This window comes from Talpa occidentalis, unplaced genomic scaffold (assembly GCF_014898055.3).
Source record: "Talpa occidentalis isolate TD23 unplaced genomic scaffold, MPIMG_talOcc4v2.1 talOcc4.11, whole genome shotgun sequence".
Lineage (NCBI taxonomy): Eukaryota > Metazoa > Chordata > Mammalia > Eulipotyphla > Talpidae > Talpa > Talpa occidentalis.
In genome coordinates, this window is record NW_023601104.1 from 77255826 (window position 1) to 77275838 (window position 20013).

At 38.2% G+C, this 20013-nt stretch overlaps 1 protein-coding gene across 11 annotated transcripts in view; it reads left to right on the forward strand.

Annotated features, from left to right (window-relative positions):
• The window catches only part of SIPA1L1 (signal induced proliferation associated 1 like 1), a 517634-nt gene that overhangs the window by 241087 nt on the left and 256534 nt on the right, over positions 1-20013 (forward strand). For all 11 annotated transcript variants that reach the window (XM_054691354.1, XM_054691347.1, XM_037503618.2 and 8 more), the window contains 2 exons: positions 7760-7934; positions 17138-17241. In XM_054691354.1, coding sequence (XP_054547329.1) covers positions 7760-7934; positions 17138-17241 — 279 coding nt within the window. The remainder of the gene's footprint in view (positions 1-7759; positions 7935-17137; positions 17242-20013) is intronic.

Here is a 20013-nt window from a genome sequence, read left to right on the forward strand (position 1 = left end):
TTTCTTGGTTCATAATACAAAAGGACAGAGCAACTGACTCATACTGAAGTCTTACTCAATTTAAATTATGGATTAAAATTTAAATTCAGCTTTAAAATAAAAAGTTAAAATGGTAGCTTTCCTTCACACCTTACCTTACCAGCTAATGACATCAAAAGATCCAAAAATCAAAGTAATCACATTTACATCAAGGAACCCCATTACCAGCCATTCCTATTTCTGTCCTCTGCCTTTCCCTATAGTTACCACTTTGAGTTTCTTATGTACTGCCATGAGTTGCTGAATGACTGGGGTATGTTCTGAGAAATGTGTTATTAGGAAGTTGCATCCTTGTGCAAATATCTGCACCGTGAGGCTGTGCAATACACCTGTTGAGACCACTGCTCTATATGTGATGCATCATACACTAAATTGTTGGTAAGCTATACGTGGCTATATTACTATGTTTCTTTGCACAGGTATCAAATATGCATATGTAGTCCTATTTCCCCCCTCTTATATAAAATATAACATGTTGTAGGCATTTGCTTTTTTCATTTAGTAATAGATTTTGGAGCGCTATGTCAGTATAGAGACAAATTTCCCATAGTTTTTACTGCTGTATTATATTCTGTTATATTGCTGCACAACTTGATCAGTTTCCCTATTGATGGGCACATAGGTTGATTCTAGGATTTTTGTGTTACAAAGAGTGCTACACTGAAGTGCCTTTTCCTGTATAGTTGAAATTCATCATAATGTGAAATCAAAACAGGTACACTTATCAATTTAATAACCATTACGAAACTTTGTAATTTTTTTGAGAAATTTTGCATAACATATTATTAAACAAGATCATTGTGACTATAGAATATTTCCTTCACATTATGCCAAAGATAAAAATAGATTAGAATGTGTCCGTGCACTTATGTATAAATAATTTTGACAGGCTCTCTGTTGGATTTTTTTTTTTAACTTTCCCTCTTAGTATCCATATGTCTTTTGTTTTTTAAAATAAAGCAATTGGATTTTTCGTAGTAATTTCTAATGAGGAAAAACCATCTAACATATTTTTGCACCCAACACTGACGTTTACCAGTCTGTCATTCATTTTGGAGGACAAAATAGTGATAATGATAACTCTTTATGAAGTAGTTAAGAAAGTCTTAGTCTTCATGTTTATGAAGAATTAACCAAAGTCACTGCTATCAATGTGAATCATGAGGATTGAAAAAAGTGGGTGACCAAGGTTTCCACTTCCTTCCAGCAGTGTCAGAGGAGCTTGTCCTAGCCCATGGCCACAACATTGGGCAAAGAGTGTTTTAAAAATAAGGTTGGGCTTTTGATTCTGTAAACACAGAGTAGATGTATTTTTTTTTTTTCCAATTCATCCCTCTAAGTATAGCTGAAGAGTTTGATTATTGTACAGAAAGTAAACATAATATGAAAGTTGAAGAGTAAGAAGCAGATTGGTTGGGGGCCTTGGGACTTGAGAAACTGCATAGCGGTGAGTTCCCTGGATTTTATTTTTGCTCTTGTATCTCAGTTTTGAAGCTGAAGAATTCACCAACCTGGAAATCCCAATGGGTATAGACAACAGAGTCCTCCCAAAGTCTGTTCTTTGGCCAGAGGGCCAAAAAGGGGTCAGTTTTAGAAAGACAGAAAACTTTAAAACAGTACTCTCTCTGCTTCAACCAAACACCACATACACACATAATAACCCGACAATCTCCAAACCCTCCCTCCTCCCCAGCCCTTGTGGAGATGTTTTTGGAGAAGACTAAATGGGGAACTGGTGCTTACACCCCATGGAATGGTAATGAGGCACCTCTTCTCTTCTGCATTGGGGTACAATCAGAAATGGCTGAATGGAAAATCACCCTCTTCCACACACCCTCTGAGGGGCCCCCACCTCACAGCATCAGTGAAAGTCAAATGGAGAACAATAAATGCTCCGGTGCCCTCCCAGCCAGAATGGTAGAGTCGCAGGGCCAGCAGAGGCTGGGATCCCACCCTGCCCAGCAACAAGTAGATGTCCTTCTCCCAGGGCCAGTGCAGGGGAGCCTGACTGCCAGCCTCGCTTGGCAGCACTGAGGCAGTGTTCCCAAGCCTGTTGGAGAGATAATAGAAGAGGCTTGCCAAAACACAAGATTCAAGAAAGATCCAGAACCTCAAAACATATTATCCAGAATGCCCATATCTCAACTGAAAATCACATTTCTCCCAACAAGAAGAACATGAACTTGAAGAAGGACAGCGCATGCCAATACTGTGATGACTCATGGTGGAATTACAAGCGGTGATCTTTAAGCAGCCTTCACAAACAATGCTTCAGTGAACAATTACTCTGAGGAATGAAAAAGTAGAAAATCTTAGCATAAAATTGAAAATCTTCATAAAAGACAAATGTAAATATTGGAACTGAAAAGTACAGTGGCCAAAATAAAAAAAAAACTTAATAGATGAGCTCAGTAGCAAAATGGAAGTGACAGAGGAAATAATCAGAAGTGAAGCTGATTTAAAAACTAAAGGTAAATATCTGTTTCTGCAGAAGATTAAAAATTAAAAGAATCTGGTTTCTCTTCCATCTAAAACAACTATTAAAAACTGTGCAGAACAATGGTTTTTATGACATTGGTCGTCAGGCAGTAAAGGTCAGTGATGGCCTAGAAGCCAGTGAACTCTCGGACCTACCAGCTTTCTGCCTATGGTGTTTCCAGGATGCGCAGTGCAGGGGTGAGGGGGGAGTCTTGAAGCCCAGGATTCTCCTTGAGCTGAAACTGAGAGGTGTTGCAGAGAGGGGAGGGTGCCAGCATTCACACAATGGAGATGTTAAGTGTGTGCATTCTTTGAGGAAGCTACTTGAGTCTATAGGTAGCCTTCCTTCAAAGTGGTTGGGAATTGTTTCTGCTCCCACCAGGCAGCCTGGAAAATCTCATAGTTGGCATGGTATTGGATAATGCCTCAGAATGGCTTTGTTTTGCCTTCCTAGTGCTGTGGAGTTACCTTCCTGCATTGCTCTGGTGCCCTTAACAGTTTTTATAAGCAAGAACTGCAAAGGTCAAACTATTTACAAAAACTCTGTCCCAGGAAAAATACCAAAAACACTTTTAGGGTTCTTGGTCCACATTTTGAGAACTGCTGTATGTAAAATACCTCATAGTAACTGTCGACATTTTTGAGGTTAAATCATACAATTTAAGAGATTTTAAAAAAAAGGTGTGCTCATGATCTGTGCTGCCCAAGAGGCTGAAACACCAGGGAAGAAGAGGTGAAGATGCAGAATGTCTTGAGAGGTCTCTGAAAACTCAGCTATTCAAATCTGTTTCTACCTAGCGGATGCTGAGTTTATCACCCCTCTTTACTGGAACGCAGGCTGTGTAAGTCAAAATGAGTCTGTAAGTGCCTGCTTTATGAGAGGAAGAACAATTTTATGGACTGTTGGTTCCAAGCCCACATCAGTAGTTTTGAAAGCTACTTTGTTTTGTGGAGATTCAAGACCTTCCTTTCAAATACAACCTTTGTCCGGTTGGACTGACCATCATCCCATGTTATAATTCAAACATGGGTGGAGTGTTCAGTACCTCCTGTCAGTGCTCCATATGAACAGTGGTCTGCGAGCATGGAATGGCACAGTATTACTGTGAAATGATAGTCCAAAACCTTCGATCACCCAACCTGTCCCCAACATGACTTCTGTGTCAGTCTGTGTCACCATCACTCTTGAGCATTATATATTTATATACATAAAACCATACAGATGCATTTTCATGTCTAAAAGAAAATGCTGTTTTATATCACCTCATGGTAATTCAAAGCCTGCAAACCATATATCTAGCTCTATTTACATTTGCTCTTTCTTATGAAATTTTCCTTATACATTTACATAACTCCTCGACAACTTCTCATATTTGGCAGCATACATGGTTGCTAACTAAGGATTCTAGGCACTTGAGTGCAGAGAGTGCCACCTACCTTGATTTAATTACAGTGGAAACTAAGCATACAGTCAGATATAGTGTCACCTTAGAGGATAGAGCAGAGACATCTGGCAGAATTTCAAATCAGAGGAAATCTGACATTCTAAGAAGTTTCCTAATCCTCTTATCAAAGGGACTTCCTTTCACAACCAACAGAAGCCAGTGTGTTCTGTCTGCAGGTTGAGTTCGCTAGAATCGGAGAAATCAGTCAAAAGAAGGCACTACATTGTCTGTCCCTGGCTTCTGCATCTCCAGCGGTTTGGGAGAAGTTTCCTTACTTCTCACAGAAAACTCACATATATATATATACATACATATATATGAGTGTGTGTGTGTGTGTTTGTGGATATATATGTATATATATGAATGAATCCTTTTAAAAGCTGTGCAATGAAACCTCAGACCTTTAAGAAGTTTTAAAAAGCCATCACAGATCTAGTGTCACTGATGCTTTCTGTTGAACAGGGTGACTTTTGTTTTATAGCCTTGCAAGAGAAGGCTGATAAGGAGGCACAGAGCCAACCAGCAACTCGAAGCCCCTTCCTCTCTCCAGATTGCTCATGTCTCTGATAGCTCTCCCTACAGAGAGAGAGGAAGGACCTGACTGTATTAAGGACTTCTTTTATAATAGACATAGCACCTACTACTGTGTTTTCACTTGTTGAGACCTAATAGGGGTACTCAGCTCACTTCTAAAGCCAAGATGAAATCTCTGCCTGTGGGGAATTCTTCTCCAGGCATTAACCACATTCAGACATTTGAAGAAAGACCAGCTGGGAAAGGGGTGAAATGTCAGTGGAATCCACATTTGATTTGTTTTTCCTACGTGTGTTTCTGTTAATAATTAAAATAAAGAAGCAGTAGTATTGTACGCTGTTTAAAAGATATTCTAATAGCAGTGTATCCAGTTATATCAGACTTGGAACTTTACCTTCCACTCACTGAGGGAGGCAGAGTAAGGTCGATTCAAGTCTGTGCAGTTCCAGGGATGCTATGATGCTCTCAAGTCCATGGGTCATGAAAGGCTGTTGAGCTTCCTTGTCAAGTAGATCATGTGCTGTGGAGGAGTTGGGTTAGAAACCAGGAAGAGTTCCTGGTAATGCTTTCTGTGTTGTCTCTATTCTGAATCACTTGGTTTGGAAAGTTGAAAAGAGTAATTCAGGTTCACAGTCCCTCATATACAACGGTAGGGGCTGGGCCTGTATTAGAATTCAGATTTTTTTTTAAAGATTTATTTATTTATTTATACAAGCACTGGGTACAGTCAGAAGTGTGAGAGGGTGAGAGAATTCGTAAGAGCCAGAGTGGGGAGCAGAACAGGCAGACTGACAAAATACACTGCTGAGGGGAGCAGCGGACGCAGTAGGAGAGGTCTGCGCGCCATGTGGGACCCTCACTGGTGGCCGGGGATCAAATCGGCCCCGCAGAGGCTGCGGGCAGCTTCGCAGCCCAGCGCTCAACCACTGCGTCACGAGGGAGGCCCAGAATTCAGATTTTTTTAAAAGATTTATTTTATTTATTTATGCATACAAGAGCTGGAGTGTAGGCCAGAGATGCGGGGTGTGGGGGTGAGAGGAATCACCAGAGACAGAATGGGGAGCAGAACAGGCAGATCTACTGAAATACACTGCTGAGGGGAGCAGCAGGCGAGACAGGAGAGGTCTGCTGTACCATGTGGGTGGCTCCCTGGCCGGATCAGATATAACTCATGCTGCAGTGGCTGTGGATAGCTTCATAGTGCTGAGACTTATTAACCCCTTGCGCCACTAGGGAGACCCTAGAATTCAGATTTAATGAGGTTCAAATTTCCAGATTTAAGAAAGGTGCGGCAGCACCCCACAATAAAACACATTAATATTTCCACAGGGAAAACAGGGAATATTTACACAGAGGGGAATAAATCAAAAGTATTAACATCAGCCAAATGTGTTCTTAAATTTGGTTTTTACCTTTCAAGATCAGACTTGCAAATCAGAGGGTGTGGACAGATGCTGCAGTGGCAGGCATAGAGCAAGGCCAGCCCTATTGAGAGGCCTGGTCATTTTTAATAGAACCAAGTCACAGCACTGAGAGTCTGATCTCTCCCTTCTGGGCTACTTTTCCATTCCCTGACCTTCTCTTGGTTTATCTGGGTATATTTGCTTTGAGACTGTTGGGAGAATAAATAATATATGCTCAACACTAACAATTGTGATTGGTGCACATGTATCAGAATTTTGCCTTTTCCTTTCCCCCTACTATTAGATAAAAATTTACAGATGTGCTGTCACAATGCTAATCTTGAAATAGGCCCAAGTCCCCTGGATTGTCCTGTTTTCATAGGAGAATTAAAAGTCTCAATTTTTATGTTGAAAACTCACTTCTTATTATGACTAATAGCACCTTAATATGTTTACAGAATGACTAGTGAATGACTTCCCAGTGTGAATAACTGTTTTTGGTTTTTAAAGATTTATTTATTTATGCATATAAGAGCTGGGGTACAGACCAGAGATGTGGCGCGTGAGAGGATTTACCAGAGACAGAGGGGGAACAAAACAGGCAGACTGACTGAAATACACTGCTGAGGGGAGCAGCCGGCGAGGAGACAGAGAGGTCTGCTGCACCATGTGGGTTGCTCCCTGGCTGGCCGGGAATCGAACTCGTGCTGCAGAGTCTGCAGATAGCTTCATAGTGCTGTGCTTATCCCCTTGCGCCACCGGGGAGGCCCATAACTGTTTCAGATTAATGTTATATCATATTTAAATGTCTAGAATACTTCATTTTTTTTTAATTTAAATAATAAATTTTATTTTTATATTCCCCCATACAATTGCAAACTCCCCATTCTGACCCCAATCCCTCCCCTCCCGCCCTCCACCCCCCAAAAAGTGTCTCTGGTTCATAGTTTTTTGTTGATTTTGATTTTCACTTAGAATACTTCATTTTTAATGGTATCTAAAGGAATATTGCCACTAGCTGGTTTCCTATTATGAAGCCCCTTTTAAAGTTTCTAATTGGGGACTCTTCATTTAGGAAAATGTTTGAAAAGTACAATGTTGATGATATTGATGGGATAACCAAGGTGTGTCATTTAATATGTTGGGAAATGGCATGGAGAGATCAGTCTTTTAACTTTACAAGGATATGAATAGGCTCTTTAGTGCCAAGTGATTTATTTTAAAGTGATTTTCGTTAAGTAGACCTCTGCTTTTAAATTCATAAAGGCTCCCCCTTTTTTTTAAAGATTTATTTATTTATGCATACAAGAACTGGGGTGCAGGCCAGAGGTGTGGAGGGGGCCGTGAGAGAATTCACTAGAGACATAGTGGGGAACAGAACAGGCAGACTGATTGAAATACACTGCTGAGGGGAGCAGTGGGCGAGACAGGAGAGGTCTGCTGTGCCATGTGGGTAGCTCTTCATGCTGCAGCAGCTGCAGACAGCATCATAGGTTGCTTCTTAACCCCTTGCACCACCCCTTGCACCAGGCTGTTTTCCATAGTCTTGTTTTGCACTTTTTAATCTATCATCAGAAATTCTGTGAAATATTAACATATGTCCTAATGATGCATTTTCTTGGTATATAGGAAACTTTAATTATTTTTCTAACCTATTCTCTTAATCCATGAAGATTATAATTATAAATTCTTATTTTATTGCATTTTTTACCACAGAGACAGAAGAATTAAAAGGATTTCAAGGAAGACAGAGGTACTACCTCTTTGATGGGCATGTTCTCTTTAGGACTTTACTAGCATTTAGGTGGTGCAGAGTGGATCTTCTTGTATTTAAGTGCATCATGTTGTCTGTCTTTGCAGCTGAATTATCAGCAGAAAGTGGGCATCATGTACTGCAAAGCTGGACAGAGCACAGAAGAGGAGATGTACAACAATGAATCAGCCGGCCCTGCCTTTGAGGAATTCCTTCAGCTGTTGGGAGAACGTGTTCGGCTCAAAGGGTTCGAGAAGTATCGTGCACAGCTTGACACCAAAAGTAAGAAACACTTATACCCTCCTACTAGGCTTATTTTCCTCCTGCTGTGTTGCTGTTCATCTGCTAAATTGCCCATAAAACAGCATTGCCATTTATTGTAGAAAACTGCTGGTGATGGAGGAGAGGAAGCCAGAGAGGGAGGATGTGCCCCAAAAATAATAGAAGATCATAATCAAAGTAGTTAAGATTGAACTGTTGGGGGAAAAAAAATAATTTGCAGCAATGTGCATGAAGTAGAGCAATGGATGCAGGTCATATAGAATTGCTCCTGAATAGTGTTGCATAAATTTCACTATATTTAACTGAATATTACAATTATTAAAAACCCTAGAGACGGGTAGCCATCTGATTTTAAGCCCTAGAATTTTGCATTTTTTAATTAACTTCATAATTCTCATGCTTATCTATATATTCAGTCTTTACGTGTATTTTTTTTTTTAAGATTTATTTATTTATGCATACAAGAGCTGGGGTATAGGCCAGAAGTGTGGGGGGTGAGAATATTCACCAGAGACAAAGTGGGGAGCAGAACAGGCAGATTGACTGAAGTACACTGCTGAGGGGAACAGTGGGTGAGGCAGGAGCTGCGCCATGTGGGTTGCTCCCTGGCCAGCCAGAGATCAAACTCGTATTGCAGAGACTGTGGACAGCCTTATAGGTTGCATCTTAACCCCTAATGCCACCAGGGAAGCCCTGTATTCTTATTCACTTGTGTATTCTTTCAATTTAGGAGATTTTTTAAATTTTCTATTATTATTATCCATAGTCTAATCTCTAACAAAGTAGGTCTTAGCCTTGGGGTTTGTTTGGCTAATAGAATGTGTTGATTAGAAGAACAGTAATGAAGTAATCTGTGGAGCTGTGGCTCATGAACATAGAACATTGTGTTTTCCATTCCCCAAATCACTAAAAAGACAGTTAAGTTCTCAGGTATCTATTGTGGGTAGAGTATGTTAACTTCTGCCATGTGTCTGTGTCGAGGCAATTTTAAATTTTATCACAAAAATTCATCCATAGATAACTATGACCCGTTTTTCTTTGAGAGGGTCTTTGGATTAGCACTTCTATATTGCAGTCTATAGCAATCTCTCTGATTTTCTGTACAGGAAATTAAATAAGGAGTTGAGTCATGAAAACAGAAAAGCATTCATAAACTCCACTGCAGGGAAGAATTTCCTGTTGCCATGGTTTTGCTGTTGCCAACTTGGAAACGACATGGAAGAGAGACTATTAAAACCCATAAATAGCCTAGACTCTTAAATATGATTTTAACATTCTGTACTTTGCAAGCAACTGCATGAAATGTTAAACATCAGTATGCCCCTAAACTCTTTTTATCCATTCTGATATTTACCCTATATAGTTCATTCATGGTGTCCCAATTTGTTGTGTTGTATAAATTTTGATGACCACAAAGTACTGTCTAAGTGGCCTGGGAAGAGAATGTAATAAGCACCCTGATTTTATAAATCAGTATTCAGAAAAGGAGTTGGTAAGCTACATCTTGTTTATGTATTTACACATTCCCAGCCACCTCTTGATGATGTGAGAAATGTGTAGCAGAACTGAGCTTATGCAGTGTGGCAGCTGATAAGGCAAGGCTCCAATATCCCAGGAACTCTAAGCGTGAGAAGGGGCTGAGCTCTTCATTGCACAGTTTTACAATTATGTAATACCTTCAGTAGGGAAGGAGTCCTTTCCAATGGACTACTCTCTTTTAAGGCACTTGTAACCTTTCAAGACATAGGTCCTGAGAAGAAGCATTCACCATTTCAATTTTCCTAAAGTAAACAAAAAATAGGGAAGCATTTCCATTCTACAGCACTGCCAAAGGCAGAATGCACATTTATTTCTCTTACTCCAAACTAACAGGGTCAAAAGTCAAGACTATTAGCCTCATCATTTAAATGAGTATTAAACAGAAACAGACCACAGAAAAAGGGAACAAGCAGTCTTTGACACCCTGGTAACCTCTTCCTGGCTCTGAAACACCAAGAGTTGATAGATGGCCAGTGTGCTGTTGGATCATCACACCACGTTTTCTGACTTTATCTTATGTCAGGAAACTCTGTTTCATTTTAATCTTTAAAAAGAGGAAGTGCTTTCCAGACCAAGTGTTCCTCAAGAATCATTCCTTCTAGATGTGATAGGATCTGTAGTAAAATGTTGTTTTTATCAAATTTAAATATTACTTGTCAGTATCTTTTTCTGCCCCTCCCGCTGTTGCTGTTTATCTCCAGTTTCACATGTTAGGTCATTAAGCAGTGGATTACCCATTGGGACTATTTTTTAACTTTTCTTTATGATTCCACTTGCATAATACATATTAATATGTCTTCAAGTTTCATTGTGTTTTTCTCCCACAGTATCTTATTCTTCTATTCTAATAAAATTTTGATTTTGGTTATTGTAATTTTCAGGCCTGGAGTTGTATTGATTTTCTTACAGTTTCTGTTGTTTTATCACGTTCATGTTGTTCTTTAAATCATTTAACATAATCGCTGATTTAAAGGCTTTATATGTTAATCCCACGAACCTTTCATTTGGGGTTTCCTTTTAATAGAATTTCTACTAATTTAGAATTACATGTATCTGGATATTTCGCTTGGATGCTGGACATTGTGACTATTTCATTGTTGAGTAGATTTTGTCATCTTTTCAAAAGAGTGCTATTTTGTTTTGGTGGGCATTTAAGTTGCTTGCAAAAACAATTTGAATGTATAAATCTTGTTCTTATAAAGCACCCTAGGGTAGCCTTTGTTCTCTGACTAATCTAGCCCTACGGAAATACATGACTTCTCCTGGCCTGAATACCTTCCTACATATTCAGTGTGTGGTATCTGTCCCATGTTCTAATCAGAACTTGAGTGTCTTCCAGCCCTGTGTGAACTGTGAGATTGTTTGCTTAAAATTCTCTGATGGTTGCTCTTTCTCGAATAGTTTCTCCTTGCCTGGCTTTTAGAATCTTTTTTCTAAAAGCACAGTTTAATATTCAGCCAGAGACCCAAGAGGACCTCTGCAGATTTTAGGACCCCTTTTATTGTGGAGTTTCTTCCTCTTTGGTACTTAGCCCAGAAAATATCCTCCACCTTGGGCTTTTTCAACTCCAGTATGATTTGGCTTCCCTCTGGCCATGTCTTACCTTGTCAAACCTTCAGTCTAAAAAATAACCCAAGCCATCTCTCGAGACAGCTCTACTTACCATGTATTATAATTATATATTCAGGCTTTAGTACTTTGGTAAAGGAAGGAAAGACTTAGGGAAGGAAGGCTTGCTGAAACTACTAATCCATTTCTTCTTTTTCCTAATTTTCTATACAAAGTCCGTTTTCCAATCTCAGAAATAGGACTTCTAGCAAACAAACTACAAATGTGTCGGGAATTGGAGCAGTTCTGCAGTGAAATAATTTTCAATTGTGGATTTTTTTCCTCCTTTTTTCTCATTTGGATGATATAACATCCAGATAATTACCATCCCCTCACACTACAATAAATACAAAAATAAACTACCCATCAAGCAGTTTACTTGTAAGCTGGAGACCACCCTCAGGTTAAGCTGTACATGTCGATTGTTATCTGGGAAATTGCTTCCTCACTGAAGCTTATTTGTTGAGTCAGCACAGAGGAGACTTGAAGCCCCTTGTAAGGCATTCCTTCAGAGTCTTGTGTTCATTAATTTGCTGCAATATTAGCAGATTTTTGTTGCTTCCTCCATTTTCCAGCAGAGTTCTAAAGACCATTGAGAGTGGAATTTTAGAGGATATATAAGACATCTCATAAAGAAAATAAATCCTTCTCTATTTGGACTATTTAAACATTGATAAGGAAGGGAATAAAACCAGCATTGTTTAAATGCTTTGCACATGCAAACGCCTATTTGGAGATCTAGAGAGTGATGAATGAAGGAAAGATTCTTTCTTAATCACCTTCACTTTTGAACTGTTACAGTATAAGTTTTTTCCATAGAGTGTTCCTGACTTCAGTTGGCAAAGAAATTAAAATATATAAACAGCCCTATTTAAGGAAACTACACTTCATACCTCAGCTGCACAAAATTCTAACTTCTAGTCAACACATCTTTGAGCATTTTCTGTGAGCTAGTGCTTTCATATATGTATTAGTTCACTTAATCCTTTTGGCCTCAAAGAAAAGCAATCATTTATTCCAACAACAAATGGGTTTACTAGGAAACGAACAATAGGAAAAAGGGCAGGTTAGAGAGTGTGTTTATGATGAAACCCAGGTGCTCCTTTGCAGCCCTAAGGGCAGCCCCGCCATAGTCTCTGGAGGATCTTCTGCAGTTCTGCAGGACAGGGTATAGCAGCACTCCCCTGGTCCTGGGTCCTTTCCTTTGGTGATTCATGCATACGTGATGCTCTCTTTTGAGCTTCCCACCCTCATTTAAATAGGTTTCATATATTAATGTTCATGGTCCTCACAACAGTGAGAATATCAAGGGGCAGAGAAGTGAGTGATTTGCTGTGATCACTTAGCAAACGATGCTGTAAGCATTCAGATTTAGACCTTCCTCCTTCTAAACTGGAAATCCAGGTAATTGCAGGTATCTGGCAAAGTGAGCAGTATGTAGAAAATAGTGGTGACTGGTTTCTAAGTAGCAGCCGCACACCTCTCTCATCCTTTTCTAACGGCATGTTACCAAGTTGAGTCCCAGGTACAAATAAGTGCATGCTCAGGCATCCCTTGAACTGACGAGTGTGGATTTGTCTGTCAAGCAGTGTCCTCCTTGCTCCCATCCTCATTGAAGTAAAGTAACCCATGTCCTCACCATGGCTAAAGGCACTTTGAAGCAATATTGTAAATATGATTGATTCAAGAAGCAGACAGACTCCTTGACTCCCCCATATGCTTCATTCGTGAATGAAACAGTGTGGCACGGGCAAAATGTGCCTCCTCTCCTGTATGTGGCAATACGTGCCCCTGCTGAGCTTCTGAGGGGTGACTTCTGTATCCCCAGACCTTGAGCAAGGCTGAGTAGATGGCAGATCTGGGGGTCTTAAATGGAGGGTCCCCTGTAGCTCCCAACTCTCATGGCATTTAGGCCCACAGCCGGCCTGAGTTTGATCTTGCATTTGATGTCTTCTTGGTGGTAAAGACATTAGTAAGCTGAGCTGGAGCTTTTTCCTTTCTACTGACTTTGTCAGTCTACATGCATTTAGTTAATGAAATTAATTTTCTCCCTGTGTTCATAAATATTTAAAACTAGAAAATATCCAAATATCAAATTGCCTGGGCTTGTTTTCCTTCATCTTGCTTTTCCTAACTCAAGCATATCTCCCAGCGAGCAGGGAATGGTCATATGTCTCATCACTTTTTCTTCATTCTGACTCATATACATACCTTTATTATTCAAGTTTCAGACTACCCAAAAGCAAAAGAACTGAAACAAAAGAGAAGTCATAGAGGATTATGACATGTACCATATCTGAACGTGCTTCTACAAACTTAGTAACCTGTTCACATCATCTTCCAATAGAAATGGCTAAGATAGGGTATTCTGTCTTATCTATACCTTTTCAGAACAGCTGAGTAATATTCTTATCATTCCTCAATTATTTAATGTCTTCTTATCTTCTAGTTTGAATATTAGAAATTTTACTTTGTGTGACTTTGGTAGAGGGCTGACCTTACTATGGACATGTGCCATTCATTGGCAGTCTGATTTGGAGGCAAATCACGTGATTGGCAACTGAGGCATAGATGCCTGAATTTACCTTTTAACTTTTAAAGCTCCATACAGATATGAAGTAACATAATTACTTTTCATCCCTCTTTTTCAAGCATATTTTCCCTTTAGAAAATTTTCAATATGGATTTTCTTCAACCATAGTAAAAAGGATTTTTGTCATTTTTCTGATTATCATTCTACTAAATCTTTCAGGGTTTCAAGGTCACTAACAAGATAACAACATTGGGTGTTTTATGTTTTAGAATCTAGCAAACATGCATCTCCCATTCTTTCTGGTAAAGCTTAACAATTCAATTATGTATATAGTAATTTCAGGAATTTGGAATTCTTTTCTTCTTAGGAAGGAAAATTTTATTGTTTTGGCCTAGTTTCCTCTCTGAATTTTGAAATTGTTTCCAAGCTGTTTAAATTATCAGCAAAACTCTGGGATTTTAAAGGTCCTCAGGTGGGGGTGTGGTGGGGAGCTGGTTAAGCAGCATGTATTTTATAAAATGAGGCATGCAAAGGACCAAGAGAAAGAACTAGAAGTTGAAAAAAAAATTATCTTTAGGATTGTCTTCCACATCACTTTTCCTTTCTGGCAATAATCTTTTTAAAATTAGACAGACATATAAAGCAAAATGTACTAAATGAATACTGGATGACAGTCTCTTTTTTTCTAGTTCATTAATTTTGCTTAAAATTGACTTGTAAGTACACGTCAAAGCTGACACATTCACTTTAAAGTTTTAGAATGTACTAATCAGTTCTACAGATATTTATAGAAAGGGTCCTTAACAATAAAGTTCTTCATACTCAAGACCTGTCTGAAATATTTCAATACTTGATTGTAGTAATTTGTACTTCTTTGGGGTAGTACCCAATAACATTTAGAAGATATTTTTCTTGGGGAGTTTTATGTTTTGGAATTTTTGAAAATTAGTTTTTGTTTTGTGTTTTTCTGGGTCTTAGCCCTTTGTATTTTATGTCAACTGTAAAATTAAGATCCTCCAAGAAGCTCAAGGTTGAAACTCAGGACTCTAGAACATCTTTACAAGTCTGTCTGCAAATCACCACTGTGGTCTATTCTTGGAGCAGTGCCTGGGGGCAGTGGAGTGACTGTGTTAGAATTATTTGGGAGAGTTTTTAAAAATAGATTCCTCTGCCCAGCCCCACATCCACTGGACAATATTTGGGGGTAAGGCATGGGAATCTGTCTTCTAAACTAGCTCCGCAACTGATACTATGCATGCTAAAGTTTGAGAGCTTGCGCCTCTTGGTATGTTCCAGAGGCTGTCTTACAGCATCCTTCCCTGTGATGCAGTGAGTGCTTTATCCTCAATGATATGGATGGTGGAGGCTTGAGTCTACCTGGGATGCATGCACTTCTGTTCACTTTGTAGCCTGGAACTCCAGTCAAAATATATCCCTTTTCAGTTGGACATTTAATAATTCTATTTCTGGTTTCTAGGTATTTATGGGCACATTGTTTTTTTAATAATTAAGAGAATAGAGGTTGTTCTTTTCCCTATGGTGACAGGACAGCACACTTAAGTTAAAAAATAGTTGTTGGAACAAATGTTGGCGAGGGTGTGGAGAAAAAGGAACTCTTCTGCACTGTTGGTGGTAGTGCAAACTGGTCCAACCACTATGGAGAGCTGTGTGGAGATTTCTGGACCTACTAAACATAGAGCTTCCATATGATCCAGCAATTCCACTCCTAGGTATTTACCCAAAGGACACAGAAACATCCATTCCAAAGAGCACCTGCACCCCTATGTTTATAGCAGCACTATTTACAATAGCTAAGCTTTGGAAACAACCCAAATGCTCAAAAATAGATGACTGGATCAAGAAGATGTGGTACATATATACCATGGAATATTACTCAGCATTCAAAAAAGATAAACACATGCAATTTGCAGCCACATGGATGGCGCTGGAAGGGATCATGCTCAGCAAAATAAGCCAGAAAGAAAAAGAAAAATACCCGATGGTCTCACTCATAGCAGGAATCTAGAAAACTTAAATAAGGGACCAGGAAAATGAATAACTATAAGAAAGTGAAAATCAAAATCAACAAAAACTATGAACCAGAGACACTCTATGGGGGGAAGGGGGCGGGAGGGGAGGTCTTGGGGTCAAAATAAGGGGGTTGCAATTGTATGGGAAATATAAAAATAAAATTTATTATAAAAAAATAGTTATTGGACATTGCTGTAATATCATTGCTATTCAGTGTTACCGTCTTGTGAAATGTCCATTTGCTTGTTAAAAACAGTTGTCTTCCTCGAATCAAAAATATTGGAAAAAAGATACTTAACTTGATGTGTATGAACAAGATGTCTGTAAACTTGGATGGGAAATAGCTCACATTTCTTTTCACTGACCCCCTGATTTAATTTTAGCGTTTCCTTATGTTGTGAATTTAGGCAAGAAACCACAGTAATATAAACTCTACCTGTGGTTTTATTGGGAAGCACAGATTTTTTTTTAAATTATATTGTTTGTGTTCATCACTACTTCAAAATTCTAGTACTTAATAGAACAACTGCTAGATCCTGCTATAAAAATCTTATGTCATAAATCATTTTAAAATTTTGGTAACTTTATTTTTCCAGATAATTGATTTCTGTTGAAATCACATTTTGTATGACTTGCAAATAATACTCTAAGAAGGTACCCCCTAGATGTCACTACACTGCCAAAGGGGATCAGATACGACACTATCTCCTTTTAAGGAAATTTTTTAAGGGTTTCTCTTAAACTATTTTTTGTCTTACTGTGATAACATTCACATACGAGTTTTAGGTAATGATTCAGTATTTGTTGTATATGCAAAAGGATTGCCACAAATAGTTCAGTTACTATCTGTCACCATATTTTGTCACAGAATTTTTTTCCTATTCTTTTTTTTTTAATTTTATTTTTTATATTCCCCATACAATTACAACCCCCTTATTTTGACCCCAAGCCCTCCTTTCCCTGCCTCCCACCCACCATAGTGTCTCTGGTTTATAGTTGTTTGTCAATTTTGATATTTTCTTTCTTATTGTTATTCTTTTTCCTGGTCCCTTATTTAAGTTTTCTAGATTCCTGCTATGAGTGAGACCATCGGGTATTTTTCTTTTTCTTTCTTGCTTATTTCGCTAAGCATGATCCCTTCCAGCGCCATCCTTGTTGCTGCAAATTGCATGTGTTTATCCTTTTTGAATGCTGAGTAATATTCCATGGTGTATATGTACCACATCTTCTTAATCCAGTCATCTATTTTTGGGCATTTGGGTTGTTTCCAAAGCTTAGCTATTGTAAATAGTGCTGCTATAAACATAGGGGTGCAGGTGCTCTTTGGAATGGATGTTTCTGTGTCCTTTGGGTAAATACCTAGGAGTGGAATTGCTGGATCATATGGAAGCTCTATGTTTAGTAGGTTAAGAAATCTCCACACTTTTTTCCTATTCTTAATGTCATGTCACTATGTATAAACATGTATCTGTCACCTTTTCTCTTGCTGTAGCTGATTCCACTGGAACCCATTCTCTGTATACGACCTACAAGGACTATGAAATCATGTTCCATGTTTCCACCATGCTGCCCTACACACCCAACAACAAGCAGCAGGTGAGACATCCTGGTGTTCTCTGTGTTTCTTCCTCCTAGTCTCATTTCCCCCAGAAGCCTAAGTGGCAAGTTTGTAAAATCTTAAACCAGAGTTTAATGTTGCACCTGTCACAGCAGCAGGAAGCTTTGTACTTTGTGGAAGTAAGGAATAGCAAATGAGCTGAGAACAAATGAAGAGACACAAATTCTAGGTTAACAGCCAGCTGGATGGCTTTGTGAATTAATCATTTGCTTTTCACCCACGGGGATTGAGGTTTTCATGAAATCTGAAGAGAACAAGTTGAAATCATGGTGATTAGATGACTCTGCAGGGTTGCGGAGAACATATATATGAGTGGGCGAAGTTTCATCTCAAAAGGCCACTGTACAAAGCAGGAAAGTTCCGATGCTTCGTTTCAGATTTCAAAGGAGGTTTTGTATGTTAACTTGGAGAACAAACAAAAAAATCAGAAAAGTAAACATAGTCTTAATGTGTTCATCAGAAGATAGCAAGGGACATAAATACAATTACATTTGTGTACAACATACATAGTTTTTCTTTTTTATCGAAATAACTGCTTACGTGTTGGCACAGTTTCTGCTACTAAAATGTAGTGAGGAAGATTAAAAAATGCAGAAATTAAGAAGTGACAGATTGCAAAATGGAAAGTGGCAGTATTGTTTAGAGAGTATGTTGTAGTTGTTGTTTTTAAAAAATACTTCACAATAAATGGTACCAAACTGAAATTTAAAGAACCGGAGAGCGTTATAACCAACTCCCCTTTCATTAGCTACTTAAACAGCAGTGGCCCAACTACTGACTTTAAAGTAGATATAGATTTTGTTATTGTCAATTGTTGCTCTAACAGACCACAGGCCAGCTGCAGAATGAATCACATCCTCTTTCATAGAATTTAACAAAACACAAATCTAATCAAACACTTCATCAAACTAAAGTTTGATTAAATCACAGATCTAGGGAACAAGGTTTTGCCTTTTATGACTACCAAAGTAAACACAGGATGCAAAACAATGAATCCTCTATCAATCTGAAATAAGCCTGTTTTAGAATAAAGTCCCTGATCTGGAGTTTGTTGACAATTTGTTTTATGCAAATTCCAAGTTTAGATTTCTCTAGGAGGAATATCTTGTGCTAAGAAAAATACACTACTAGACTTCTTATTCTGGCCAGTCACCAGTGAAAAGTAAGAACTTTGACAAATGACCTTTAAAGGGGAGATAAAGGCTTATTGCACCTGATTTCTCTGCTGAGAATGATAAGTTGTGGGGAAGGAGGTAAAAAATTTAGTAGCAAGATTCAGTGATTTCTGACTAAATGAGCTGAATTACTGAGCAAAGTGATGTTTGCATTTAAATGGACAGCTATCTAAATTATTTAATTTGGGGGCCCATTCAAGGCAATAGTGTTAAGATCCTAAATCAAAATGAGGGAGTAATTCGTACTACTGCATTTTAAGAATTTTTGTTCTCTAGGTAAAAAATATATTCTCCTATATGGATTTCTTTATACCTAGAAAATGAGAAAGCCTGATTCTTTTAAATCTTTTTGTAGAATTTATAAATACTGTCTTTTATTACATATGAAATAGATTTACTTCTGTTTGGGTCCTGTATGATGACATTAATATCACATATCAAACCCTATTTTGAAGAAAAAATGACATTGCATCAAAGAGACAATAACAATGTCATTGTCAATGACATCATCTAAGCAGGAGTGACATAGTACATAGACAGGGTTTGTTTTTGGTATGTCCGCATCCTAAATAAATAAATAATCTTTAATAATGAGTACAAATGAATGACCTTTAATGGTAAATTTTGTATGGAAGCCATTATAGATTATCCCTTATTTCCATAATGTATCATGTTTAGAAAGTAAATTGCCTTATTAGAAGATAATTTGGGGTGCTTTAAAATTCTTACGGTTAAAAGTATATTTCCAGAACATACTAACCCCCAATTCTCAACCTTAACCTACAATAAAAGGCTGTTGTTCTTCCCAGCTGGTGGTCAATACTAGATCATTGATTTTATGGGCATGTAATTTGTATACATTGATGTCACTGAAGAATAAAAAGTAAGTTTTATAAATATAAACTTATATCTATTGGATAGTTTATGTAAATGCCATGTTTGATTATTTTTCTCCCTTTAATAGCCATATAATAAATATAAGAACCATACAGTTTATTCCATTTTTCTTCAACACTATTGAATTAAATTATCTAATAAAGCCCCCCTGAAAAAGCCTTGGCTTGGGATGATTTGTGGAGCCTACATTTGAAAGCCATCTTTCCAAAACACTTCAATGTGAGCCTCAAGGCAGTCTTCAGCTGCTTTCATGGTAGTTAAAGAAACTATTTAAACTTGAAATTTAACCTGCTTTTAATATGTTACAAATTCTGGAATATTACGAATTTCTACATTCCCAGCTTGTGACACAAAACGTGTATCAGAAAACACCTTAGCCACAGTTCTTTAAATGAAGCCAATTAAACCAGAGCATAAATTGTGTTGTAAATACTATAGTTGTTTTTAGCTCTAAAATTCTTTCCCATGGCAAGTTTTTCTATTCTATGAAAATAGAACAAACTGTTGTTATGGAAACTAAGGATTTGAAGATAGTGAGACTTGTCATAATATACCAGATATTGGTGAGGTCTATTTGAATGGATTATATATGTCATACAAATTTCAGAATATTCATTTCCATATTCTTCCTTGGAGGGAGTGATAAGGCAGGCTCAAATACCCAATACTGTGACCTGC